General features: G+C 39.8%; 1 protein-coding gene across 19 annotated transcripts in view; it reads left to right on the top strand.

The window, feature by feature from the left end:
* The window catches only part of NEB (nebulin), a 219,190-nt gene that overhangs the window by 168,159 nt on the left and 38,052 nt on the right, over positions 1–12,979 (top strand). For 11 of the 19 annotated variants that reach the window (XM_024980560.2, XM_024980573.2, XM_024980581.2 and 8 more), the window contains exons 129-138: positions 183–287; positions 544–648; positions 2,762–2,866; positions 3,019–3,123; positions 3,749–3,853; positions 4,830–4,934; positions 6,171–6,275; positions 8,387–8,491; positions 8,869–8,976; positions 11,615–11,719. In XM_024980560.2, coding sequence (XP_024836328.1) covers positions 183–287; positions 544–648; positions 2,762–2,866; positions 3,019–3,123; positions 3,749–3,853; positions 4,830–4,934; positions 6,171–6,275; positions 8,387–8,491; positions 8,869–8,976; positions 11,615–11,719 — 1,053 coding nt within the window. Of the gene's footprint in view, positions 1–182; positions 288–543; positions 649–2,761; positions 2,867–3,018; positions 3,124–3,748; positions 3,854–4,829; positions 4,935–6,170; positions 6,276–6,898; positions 7,004–8,386; positions 8,492–8,868; positions 8,977–11,614; positions 11,720–12,979 lie in introns of all 19 variants that reach the window. The other 8 variants (XM_024980562.2, XM_024980597.2, XM_024980615.2 and 5 more) reach the window with 2 other exon arrangements.

A 12,979-nucleotide genomic window follows, 5' to 3' on the forward strand; every position in this document is an offset into this window, starting at 1 on the left:
GTACCTGTGTTTCTTAACATGAGACAGAGAAAGAAATAAACAGAAACATATGTAACAAACAAAAGGGCAAAAACAGGTAGATACTGCCCTTCCATTTTAGGGTTAGAAATGAGTAAAGAGGACTGAATACTAAATATGGTGTTTTATCTCTATAACATCTGATCCCTATTCTTATAATTTAGTATCTGTATGTTGAACTCGCCACCAAAGAAAGACCCCATCATCACGCTGGAAACCAGACCACAGCCCTGAAGCACGCCAGACACGTGAAGGACATGGTCAGCGAGGTAAGTTGGGAATTCAGCACTGAGGCACCGGGCAAAGAAAACAAATCCTTCATTCAAACCTCTACCTGCTGCCTCTGATCAGAGAGCTCCTTTCTAGAAGTTGCGCTCAGCAGTATCAAGACACAGAAGGCAGAGCTTTTCTCTTAACGAGCATTATCCATTGTGTCCCTAGGATGGATCTGTGACATGGTTGTGAATTGGGAAGGATGAACACTCCTGAGCTTAAGTTTCTGTCTCTTCCATCTTCATTTCTTAGAACAAGTACAAGATTCAGTATGAAAAGATGAAGGACAAGTACACTCCGGTTCCAGACACGCCAATCCTCATCAGAGCCAAGAGGGCTTACTGGAACGCCAGTGATGTATGCATCTCTCCCTTCTTCCTTCTGCTGTGAGGGGGCAGCCGAGGTGGTGGTACCTAAGAAGCATGAGATCAGGAAAAAAATGAAAACACAAAAGCCAAATGGGCACAAACAATACCCATTTGGCAAAGTCGCTGAGAATAATGCTGGGAGATCCTGAGAACCTACGGCTTTTCTCGTTACTCTTCTGAGCAAAAATATGACCCTTCTGATTCTTTGGTAGCATTTCCTAGGGATACTTAATGACTAGTTGTTACTTATCCATAAAATGCTGCCCTGGGAGCCAGCCAAACACAGTTTAAAATCCAGATGCTGTGTTTGCCTGGTGTACGACTCTATATAATTTACCTATTTTTTCTGAGACTCTTTTCTTGTATTTGGAATAAGGAAAGAATTGTGATAATTAAATTAGACTAAATTTCAGGATAATGGTACACATTTTTAAAACAGTACTAGTCTCTTAGTTGACATTCAGAAAATATTTGTTCCTCTCTTGATTGCTAACTCATGTGAATGATACATTTGTTAGAATTAGGAGGGACAGATTTTAATCTCCCATGCCATATGATCAAGGATAAGAGTGCCTTTCAATGGTAATGAGATTTTCTGTTAATGAAGATATGAAATAAATCAACCCCGGGTAGATGGCTGGTCCTTACCAGTTTTGTGTCCCAGAATCCAACTGTGAATTCATTGCACCTGTTCAGGTAACAGGTAACAACCCCATCACCCTCAACTTAGCAACATAACTCTAGGATTTCAAGGCATCTTAGCTAGTTACAGTGATCCCTAAACTGAAATGTGAAAAGGTACAGCGAATTGGAACAATATCTCAGTTCTATAATTTTGTCATAAATTTTCGTTTGCAGCTAAAAGGAGTCTGCTAGTTGGAAAAAGGCCACGTCAGTTTGTTTAATATATAAGCTGAGAAAATTATAAAGTGTGAAAGTGTTGGTCACTCAGTTGTGTCCAACTCTTTGTGACACCATGGACTGCAGCCTGCCAGTCTTCTCTGTCCAGGGAATTCTCCAGGCAAGAATACTGGAGTGGGTAGCCTTTCCCTTCTCCAAGGGATCTTCCTGACCCAGGGATCCAACCCTAGATCTCCCTCATTGTGGGCAGATTTTCACTGTCTGAGCCACCAAAGAAAATCATATGCTAACATCAAAATCAATTTGCTTGGATATTTTTTGTCTCCTTGTGACATCCCCATCTTTATCACTTCAAGGTTACTGTTGAATATTAATTTGAACCAAACTTACTCTGCATCACCACTTCTCAGAGATGTCCACACAGTGAAATTGGCCCCTGGAGCTCATTTTACACCAGTGTAACAAGGGTGGTATCTCACATTAAGTTCAGCCTATCTACCATGGCTATCCCCACAAGTAGAGCAAAATGATCTTAAGAGATTACCCATCTGAAAAACAAAGGAATCCTTCAATATGTGTTTGCTCAGTACCCAGAAAGGATTTGTTTGAGGTTGTGCTGAGAGAAGTATTCATTTAGTGCAAATGAGATGACTCTTCTGTGATATTCCTAGGCTAAAGTCAGAGCTATATCTTTTGAAATATCACAAAGATAGAGATTATTATGAAATCAAGTTTCAGGATTGCTCCATGGAGAAGACATTTTAATACAGGAGTTAAAACTAAATCTTTCTTCTTTTTCCATGTACATTAGTAGGTCTTGGGCTCAACAAAGTTATGCTTTTTTTTCCCTTCTCCTCCCAAATGAGCTTTTGGTTTGCTCATTTTACATTTAAATAAACTTTTAAAGGACTTGTAGATTTATAGAAAAGCTATAGCAATAGTATAGTACAGAGTTCTCACATAGCCTACACCCAGAGCCCTATTGTTAACAGCCTACATTACCATGGGACATATGTCACAAGCCAATATTGATACACTATTTTTAAGTAAACTCCATACTTTATGCAAGTTTCATTAGTTTTCTCCTAAAGTCCTTTTCCAGGATGTGAGAGAGCTTTTTGATCTCTCCCAAATTTATTCAAGAGAAAAATAAGAAATAAGACAAGAGAATTCAAGGTTAAAAGAGCTAAATTATATAATGTGGTCGTTTTTCACAATCCATGTGCTTTTTCTCGTTCCAGCTACGCTATAAAGAAACATTTCAAAAGACCAAAGGGAAATACCACACTGTGAAGGATGCTCTCGACATCGTTTACCATCGCACAGTCACAGACCACATCAGCAAAGTACGTCCCTACTTATTTCTGCTTGTGTTGGACTCAGTAACCCACCAGCATTTTTTAAAGTATCCTCCCTTTCTTAAAGCTCTCTGAAAACAAGTAGATTTGTTTACGTTAACTTTGGATAAGACGTTAAAACTGTCTTTGTGGTTTTATAGATAAAATACAAGGAGAACTACATGAGCCAGCTGGGAATATGGAGGTCCATTCCTGATCGCCCTGAGCATTTCCACCATCGGGCAGTCACTGATGCAGTTAGTGATGTGAGTTGTGAAATCTATTTTTACACATAAATTCATATGCCCACATGACTTATGAAATCAAAAACTGTATAACAACTGATTTAAACTTGACTAACTTTTAGCTCCTGTGTATGGATGTTTAAGTCCTAACACTCATTGCTGAATAAGTGAGCTTCAACTTGAGAGACAGAAAAATGTATTCAAATGTGTCAGCCTAATTTTTCTTCTAAATGTGTTACATCATATTACATGTCTGGAAGTGATATATTTCATCTAAACAATAACCTGTTTTTGATCTACTACTTCATGAAGCAATTAAGACACATAACAATGCTCATTTAGGAAGAAGTTTTAGTTCTTTATATGAAAATACAGCTGCCAGCTTAATGATATACTCTCTAGGAAAGTATGCCTGTTACATTTGAATTGCTTTAATTGGTATTAAAATGAAAATTCCCAAATGCAGTACAATATACCATAAAGTGGGCAAAAATCAGTATTAATGGAAACGCCTCTTAAATAATTATTTCAGTACTTTATCATTCCATATACCTCACAGTCAGAGCTTCTATTTGTTCTACTTTCGTTGATCCTAACCTGCTATTTGGAGGTAGGTTCTTAAAACTCTTTGATGTTCTTCTCCCAGGTGAAATATAAACAAGATTTGACCTGGCTTAAAGGCATTGGTTGCTATGCCTATGATACTCCCGACTTTACTCTGGCTGAAAAGAACAAGACTCTCTACAGCAAGGTATGTATTTACTCAGGGATAATGGCCACATCCATGCAGTGTACTCCACTGCCCCCAGAGAGCACTAGAACTGAGGAAACAGCTTCTCGTATTTCCATCTCTGTCCTTGCTTCTACACCCTAAAGTAGGAACATACTGCATTATTCACTCTACTCAGGAATATTTTAGTACTGACCTCACTGACAACAGTAATCATTTATTTGTATCATTCCTTGGAATTTGATAAAAGGCCATCTCAGTACAACTCCTTCCTCATGGCTTTTCCAGAATTTCCTTCCTAGTAATATGTCTCTGGATGATTTGATACGGCAGCAGATATAAAGTGAGATTATTTTAATTCACAAACATGTGACTTGAAGCAAATAACTTTTTTATGGCCTCATTTTCCTACTTACAAAATAAAGCAGTCAGATTGGTTTCCTTTGAGTTCTAAAACAGAAGTCAGCAAATTTCTCTGAAAGGTGCCAGAGAGTAAATAGTTTAGATTTTGTGGACCATGTTCATTCTGTCACATATTCTTTGTTACAATCCCTAAAGATTATTAAAAAAAATTGTCTAGTTCATGGGCTATTTAAAAACAGGTAGTGGTCTAGATGCTAGCATATTCTTACTCTAAAATATTATAATTATCTGATTAATTCCTGGAAAACTAATTAAAGGGTTAAAAACTGCCTTCACGTACACATGGAAATACCTTCAAAGTAAAATAATTATCACTATAAATATTGAAACAAAGAAGAAACTGATTTGAATTTTTACCCAATATGGGAATAGATCCATTTGACATCTATTCAATGAAAGTATGTATTTGGGGGCCAGTTTTCAAGGCATTGGGGTGGTATGCCCTTCATTGCTTTGGGAAATAGAGTACATTCAATAATTACTTGTTAACTCTATGAATGAATTAATCACACATGTCTCACTCTTAAGATAATCACAACCTGCTATCAAGTAACCATGTTTCTGTTTTATCTAGTATAAGTATAAAGAGGTATTTGAAAGGACAAAGTCAAATTTCAAGTATGTTGCTGATTGTCCAATCAATAGGCATTTCAAGTTTGCAACTCAACTGATGAATGAGGTACGTATGACCTGATCCAGTTTAACCTATTAACTTACCTTAGTACTCTATAAGTGACATTCGATTAAAACTCAACACATAAAATGACAGGAAAGCCTTTGAGTCTTTGGGAAGACACTTATGATATCCCTGTTTTATGGGCTCTGCCAAAAGCAGGAATAAGAACAAATGAAGGGCCTGTGCAGAGTGGAGTGAGGGCCCACAGCCAGCGTGGCCTCTGCCGACACTGGCATGGGGCAGCACAGCCCTTTGGGTGCTTCTCAGCTGAACTCCCTTCAGCAGGATTCTGTATAGAGTTGGGAGACCCATAAGTTCAAAGTTAATTTAGTATCCCTTACCAAGGCCCAGAAATGGCAGCCGTAATCGTGTAGTTGTGATTCACACATTCAAATATATTGCCATAGTTACTCACACATTGCACAGAAGTGTCCATTTGCATTCAAGATATTCCTCTGTCTTCTACCCAGTTTTTTGTGGAACTGGCTTTGCAATAGTTTAAGTTAAATTTAGCTTAAAATGATGAAATAAGCAAGCTATGAATTAACATGTTTGGATGGTTTTACATTTAATTTCCTGTCTTTGTATTTTCTACAGATTTACATAAATTCAAAAACATTAGAAAATTAGTAAAATGAATCTAAAAAATGAAAATATAGCCAATGGTGTATTTATTTCAATGTGTTTCATTTTTTGTTTTTTAAATTTGCTTTATTTGCAGTAGATTTCCAGGTGGGATGACTCTGAAGAATTACTGTCAGTAACTTCTTAGGAAGACAGTCTTGATATATTTTGTTTCTATTTTTCTAACTCATGAAGTATTTCCAGGTCTCTTTTATAATAAGATAAATTAACTAGCATTAGAATGTGTCCATGAATATGCTTTTGGTTTTACCAGCATTTAGTAGTAAGCCTATAGCTTGTCAGTGCCTTATAAATACAATATAGGATGTCATAAAACCAACATTGCTAATGACATCATATATAAAGATGGGACATTTTAGGCACGAGGTGCTTCCACTTGGGTGTCATAATTGATCTAGCCCAAGCCCCAGCCTTCTCCAGGTGATCTTCCTTTGTTTAACTCTCTCTGCCTTCCTGTTTTCATTACCCTGGATGCTTTGGGAGCCTACCTCTAGAAAGGACATGTTTCTGGCTCTCTGAAGTGTTTATCTTGGGACATTTCTATACAGCCTTGAAATTGTACTCTTGCTATAATTTGATATGATGTTTGAGCAGAAAAAATACAGAGCTGATTATGAGCAGCGGAAAGATAAATACCACCTGGTAGTCGATGAGCCTAGACATCTGCTGGCTAAGATCGCAGGCGACCAGATCAGTCAGGTACTGTGATGGGGCCGCCCGGATGGCCAAGCAGGACTGCGCTCCAGTTTCTCATGAGATGTCGTCCCGTCTGCTGCAAGGATGTCATAGGTTCTGCCTATGATATTGGGATGTTCTGTTCCAGAGTATCTGTCTAGCCACCCAAAGAGCCCACGAGCTCTTTGAGTGTGCCAGTCTATGCTCTGTGTCCTCACGTGTGCTGTGGTGAAGAGGCGATGCACAGCTGGGTCCTTCCACCCTTCATCCTTCTGGAGGGCCTGTGTGTCAACTGCAGGTCCAAAGTGCAAATTAAGGTGCAAATGCAGAAACAAACAAATTAATGGCAAGAGGACAGAACCCCTTACTGTATTTTTCTACTCCAATGATATCATCTTTTCTGAGGCAATTTTGGTGGGTCTAGCTCTGTTATTGCCCATTCACAAAGGCTATGGTGGCCAGCTGCAAATTCACAGTCAGCCTGCTTGGCATTATAATGCATTTGGTGTCTTCACCCACACATACACGTGAGAACACAAAGTGTGTATGCCTACATCTCTTCACTTAGAGGTGATCGGGATATAGAGCTGTCTTCTTTTCTGTCTTCATAAGTCTCTTTTGTGCTTCACTGCTTTTTGCATGAACAGAGAAAATATAAATCTAGTGCCAAGATGCTTCTGAAACAAGGATGCAATGAAATCCTGCGTCCAGATATGTTGACTGCCCTCTACAACACATACATGTGGAGCCAGGTAATGTCTGATGAGATGAGAAGAAGAGACTGAGAAGCCTTGGGGGCATTCATCTCTAAGGTTTCCCTGGTTCCCTGCCCCTGCCCAAGCTGGTTTCACACGACAAAGCTGCATAAACGTTCACTCCCTGCCAATTACCTCTGGGTGTGGCTGAGTGCCGTGCCGCAGCGGCCGGCCAGCATCTCTGCGTCTTCCGACACCTTTGGAACTCCTAGTAAGACAGGCTTTTTCAAACTGCCAAAGTTTTCCAAATTGGTATGACGTTAGTTTGTTTTTCCCTGTTTGCCCCAAAGAAATAGATTTATTAGAGATAAGGATCTTAGTTAAATTTGACAGTATTTAAAAGGTCTGAATATGTAAAATTTTCATCCAGTGTGTACATTGCTCTCTGATGACTACTCTGTACCATTTTGGAGAGATGAGGATGATGGTGCAGCTCTTTGAATATTGGACATATTCATAGCCCTTCTTGTGTTGCTGTATTCGTTAGGTTATTTCAGCACATCTGTCCTCACGCACATATGTTAACAATACTACTGATCACCTTGCCTTCCTACAAGGTCATCTGAAGCACACTCCACCACATTTCCATCATATGTTGAAAGGTAAATTTGAAGTTGCAAAAAAGAGTGGTCATTGCCTAACTACCAGATACAATGTTAATAAAATGCCATTGTTTCCACACCCCAAAAAAGTTTTTAATCAATCTTTTGTATTAGCAACTTGTTTTATCACTTTAGTATGACATCAGACCCACACATGAAATGAGGATGCCTTCCTACGGACATACTATTGGCCTGAACTTTTCTCTTCATCTTGATATGATCATCGGATAGTTGTGCATGGAATTTTGCTACGTTCTTTGTGTCTGCTTGAAACTGCTTATGTGCATGAAAAAAAAAATCATGACTTGAAAGTTTCAAAAGTGAATGTCTTTTAAAATAATTGCTTTGAACTGTTTGTATTCATTTTTTTCATGTTACATCTTTGATATGAAAATATAGCTTAAGAAAATACATATTTCATGCAGCTTACTGTGAGTGAATCATTACTTGTCAGAGTCCAGAGAGTATGGGTCTAGGCCTGGCTCTGAGATTTCACTCTACACATGCCCTTAGCTTATATTCTTAACCTCTCTGGGGCTCAGTTTCCACATGGATAAAATATCTGGAAACTATCATTTTATTCTTATTGTTATTTTCTCACTCTATTACCCAATTGCTATCAAAAAGATTTAATATGAAAGCATGGCATCATTCCCCATATCTATGGCTTATATAATAATCCTGTTGTTTTCCATGGGACTGTCTCAAAAGGAAAGCTAGAGTCCCTGAAGGCCCTCTCCTACTTCAAGTTAACTTGTTCTTCTCCTCTACAATTTAGATCAAGTACAGAAAGAATTATGAAGAAACAAAGGACAAGTTTACCTCAATCGTGGATACTCCAGAACACCTACGTACTACAAAAGTCAACAAACAAATCAGTGATGTAAGTACAGGGAGCTCTGAGTGGTTTCTTGACCTTGGGGGTATTTGCAAATGTGGAAGGGCATTTTAGATGGTTATCTGTTTGGAAGATTCTACTGCCATTTAGTGGGAGGGAGGTAGGGACACTGAATGTCCTACTCTGCTCAGGACTCTTCTTTTAGAGTAAAGAATCATCCCAGCCAAATTAGCAGACACCACATTGTAGAGGCACGGGAGCGTTTGCAGAAAGCATGAAAACCTGATGAGTTTATGGGACTCTCTCTCCTTTGTATATACTCAATGACAATAGCAACCATGTTCCCTTTATATTTTTACATATATTCCAAGATAAATTGAGATGCATAAAGTTGGCTCTTTCTGCCTTGACATCTCTTTCAGATACTGTATAAGTTGGAATACAACAAAGCGAAACCCAGAGGCTACACCACAATTCACGACACGCCCATGTTGCTGCATGTCCGGAAGGTCAAAGATGAAGTCAGTGATGTAAGTACTGGGGTGGCTTTGCAGCCCCTCTCACCTTGGCCTCTTTCTAGTGTGATTTAACAAACCCAGGACCAATTATCTATACCTGTGTAACAATCAATCTAAATTGTAGCAGTTTGAGACAGCAGTCATCCTTTTTGGCTCAGCATTCTGTGAGCAGACTGGGCATAGCTGAGTCAATGCTCTATTACGTGTGCTAGCAGACAGCTGCAGCCCAGGAGAGCTGCAACAACCACGAATTGTTTGCTCCCAGCGCTGGCGCCTGATCATGGCTTGGCTGGGCACTCAGCTACTCAGGGCACTCAGGTACAGACAGGAACCTCTATACGTGGCCTTTGTGGTTTGGTTGTCTCACAGCGTGGTGGACGTGTCCTAAGAGGCTGGGGTAGAAGACCCAGACCCATTAAGGGCTACTTCTAGAACTGACACAGAGTCACTGTTGCATTATGTTGCTGGGCACAGTATGCACACCTAGATTCAAGGGGTGAAGAGACATAGGCCTCCTCTGGGTGAACAAATGGGAAGGTCACATTGCAGAAAAGCATGTAGCGGAGGAGGATATTGTTGAGACCATTTGAAAAATGCAGTGGGCCATAAACTCTATTAATAAATCCTCTATAAGCTTCATCTCAGCTAAGAGGAACAAGGTAGCCATTAAATCTTAATACTCTGAGTAGAAATTATATCCATATATTTTGATATACATAGCTAGATTCTGTGGTGGAAAACTCATCATTTTGGTGGTGGTTGTTCAGTCACTGAGTTGTGTCCAATTCTTTGCTGGACTGCAGCATGCCAGGCTTCCCTATGCTTCACTGTCTCATGGAGTTTGCCCAAATTCATGTCCAGTGAGTTGGTGATGCCGTCCAACTATGTCATCCTCTGTCCCCCTCTTTTCCTCCTGCCATCAATCTCCCAGCATCGGGGTCTTTTCCAGTGAGTCAGCTCTTCATATCAGATGGCCAAAGTATTGGAGCTTCAGCTTTAGCATCAGTCCTTCCAATGAAAATTCAGGGTTGATTTCCTTTAGGATTGACTGGTTTGATCTCCTTGCATTTTGGGTAACAAATAGATTAATATTTTAAAGAACTCCATGGCTTTATGGGCATCATAAAGAATACTAAAAGCAACTGTGGAATCCCTACCCCAAAGCCTTGACTGAGGCTGGTGCTCAGGAGTTCTTTGGTAGATAAACAAATGGGTTCACACTATTGACTCTGAGTTGCCTAGAAAAATGTTAAATATATCCGTGCACTGTTTATGAAGGCAGAAATGTATAAATCATTGAAAATTATTTATTATATTTTTCATATAAAATAAGTTTTGGCACTTCAAACATGAGCATCGGGTATTCATAAACATCTATAAGTTAGATCCCTTATGTGGAGCAGCCCATTCTCTCTCACTGGAAAAAAAAAAAAGCAATTCTGCATCCATTTCCTTAAGCTTTCTGATTATAACAATAACCCGAACTGATGAAAAATATGGATGTCCAGGCCTGAACCCTAAAGCTATTGATTTGCTACATTTATGAAAAAGTACAGAAAACTGTGATTCACATGATCAGGCAAATTTAGTAAGTGCTACTGTGGCTTCTTTTGGACAGTTTTTATTTCAGATTTAACCATGTTAAGACCTAAGATCCTTCTGCAATAATTAGTGAGAAGGCCGAGATAAGGCCCCAGGGCCCTGAAATTTAAAAGGAGCAAAAATGGGTGACGCTAGAAATTCCAGGCTCAAGGTGAAAAAATGACCAGCTGGGCTCACAGAGGCTAAGCCTTCCCTGTTTCTCCCCCTCCCACTGAAACTCACTAGGGGTGGCTCTAGCAATGGCAACAGTGATGACAGCATTCATCCATCAGTACGTTGATTCATCAAATATTTATTTGGTTCCTTGGGGGTTTCCCAGGTGGCACTAGTGGTAAAGAATCTGCCTGCCCGTGCAGAAGATGCAGATTACATCCCTAGGTCAGGAGGATCCCTTGGAGGAGGAAATGGCAGCCCACTCCAGTATTTTTGCCTAGCAAATTCCATAGACAGAGGAGCCTGGCAGGCTATAGTCCATGAGATTGCAAGGAGTCAGACATGACTGAGTGACTGACCACATATGTTGTTTGTTAAGTGCTTGCTGCTAGGAATGAAATAATGAATGATGCACAACTTTGCCCGCAAAGGATTCAGCTCAATAGAAAGAATAGATAAATAATTACAACATAACATGATAACAGCTACAACTTACAGGGGTGTGGAAGGAGGACAAGCCTGATCCCATTCGGGTGAGCCATTGGGGGAAGTCTTGTCTTCCATCAATGGTTTTTAAGATGTTCTAAACTCTGGAGTTTCTGATTTGGGGAAGGGAAAACACATAGACTGCTATCCGGCTGTTCTTTTCAGCACAAGCTCAGAGGACATAAATTCTATGGTAACTCAGTGAACAGATGCAGTGTGTCCTGAGGGGTAGACGCTAAGATCTGAGACAGGATAAGTGCATGTCTACTAGATGCGATGGCTGTATCATTTCTTCACAACAGATGTATTCAGTCTTAAGAAGTGTTGTGTACTATAGTTACAGTTTTAATTTTTTTTTTAAGACACTTGTGGGCTGCTTTAAAAAATTCACCTGTGTTTCCTCCTGCAGCTGAAATACAAAGAAGTTTACCAGAGAACTAAGTCCAACTGTACCATTGAGCCAGATGCTGTTCATATCAAAGCAGCCAAGGATGCCTACAAAGTCAACACCAATGTAAGTCCCCAAACCTAACAGGGGTTCATCAGCTTCTGCAGGACACATGGGCTCTTTGGGCATCACTTCAGGCAGTTGTGTTCTAGTGACTCCAGATCAAGGGCTGGGCCCTGGAGCATGAGTGATAACGCTGACCTCTAAATGGTTCTCACCAGGGAAAGGTGGGAAAAAACAAGGGTGGCCCATGGATATTGTACCCACTCAGCCGCTGTGTCAGGAGACTGAGAAATGGGAGTTTAATTCTGAAATGAAGGTTACATTTTTGAAAGTGTCTCCAGTCTTTTTGTTCTTCTCCTGCCTCAAACCCTGGAGCCTCCTTCTTCTGAAAAAAGAGAACTCTTGAGCTGCTTGATGCTGTCAGGACTTGACCTAGACCTTCCTCCTGCTCACATCTCTCTGTGCCGATTCTTCTTTGTGTGTGATGGGGCATCTTAAAGCCTCAACCACAGGGACTTTTTTGTGCATTTAGATAAGTATTGACTTCTTAAAAATATATGTGGTTATATAATGAAAGGTTATAAAATCCAAGCTGTGACCACTAGTGCCACAGAGAATTGTATTTATTAGGGCAAACAAACTGAAATGCCTTTAGGGGCTGACAGGGAGCTTACAGGTGTCCTGAGAATGGACCGAGAGATAAGTAGCAGCATAGATTTGGGACAAAGCAAATGCAGTAAAATGTACATTGTAGAATCTAGGTGCTGGGTATATGGATATTCTCTGTAAGATTCATGCAACTTTTTTTTTTTTTTTTGCAACTCTTCATATGCTTGAACATTTTCACAATGGAAAAAACTTGATCAAAATTAATACATGAAAGCATGTGTATCTTATTGTACACAAATGATACCTTGACCAAGAAAAAGGGGAGACAAAGAGAGTGAAGACACGTGGCTGGTCGTGAGGGCAAGGGCACTCACATGAAACTACATACATTCTCTTCCTCAGATTCAGCCTGAGGTGGCCAGTTCTCCAGCTCAAATGCAAGCCTAGCAAGTACACATGCCCTCTGAAGCCAGGCTGCCTGGGTTTGAACCCCAGCTCCACTGCTCACTAGCTGTCTCACCTGGACAGCTTGCTTAGGCCCTCTAGACAGTTCCTCAGCTGCTGATTTCATGAAGTTGTGATGAAGATTAAATGAGTTAATATTTATAAAGCACTTTGAGAAGTGCCTGGCAGAAAATAAAAAGTATTTAATAATTTTTTTAAAGTTGTCTGAATTTAGTTAGAAGTTAAAAGTACTTGACTCAAAATAATTAA

The sequence above is a fragment of the Bos taurus genome, chromosome 2 (genome assembly GCF_002263795.3).
Source record: "Bos taurus isolate L1 Dominette 01449 registration number 42190680 breed Hereford chromosome 2, ARS-UCD2.0, whole genome shotgun sequence".
Classification (NCBI taxonomy): domain Eukaryota; kingdom Metazoa; phylum Chordata; class Mammalia; order Artiodactyla; family Bovidae; genus Bos; species Bos taurus.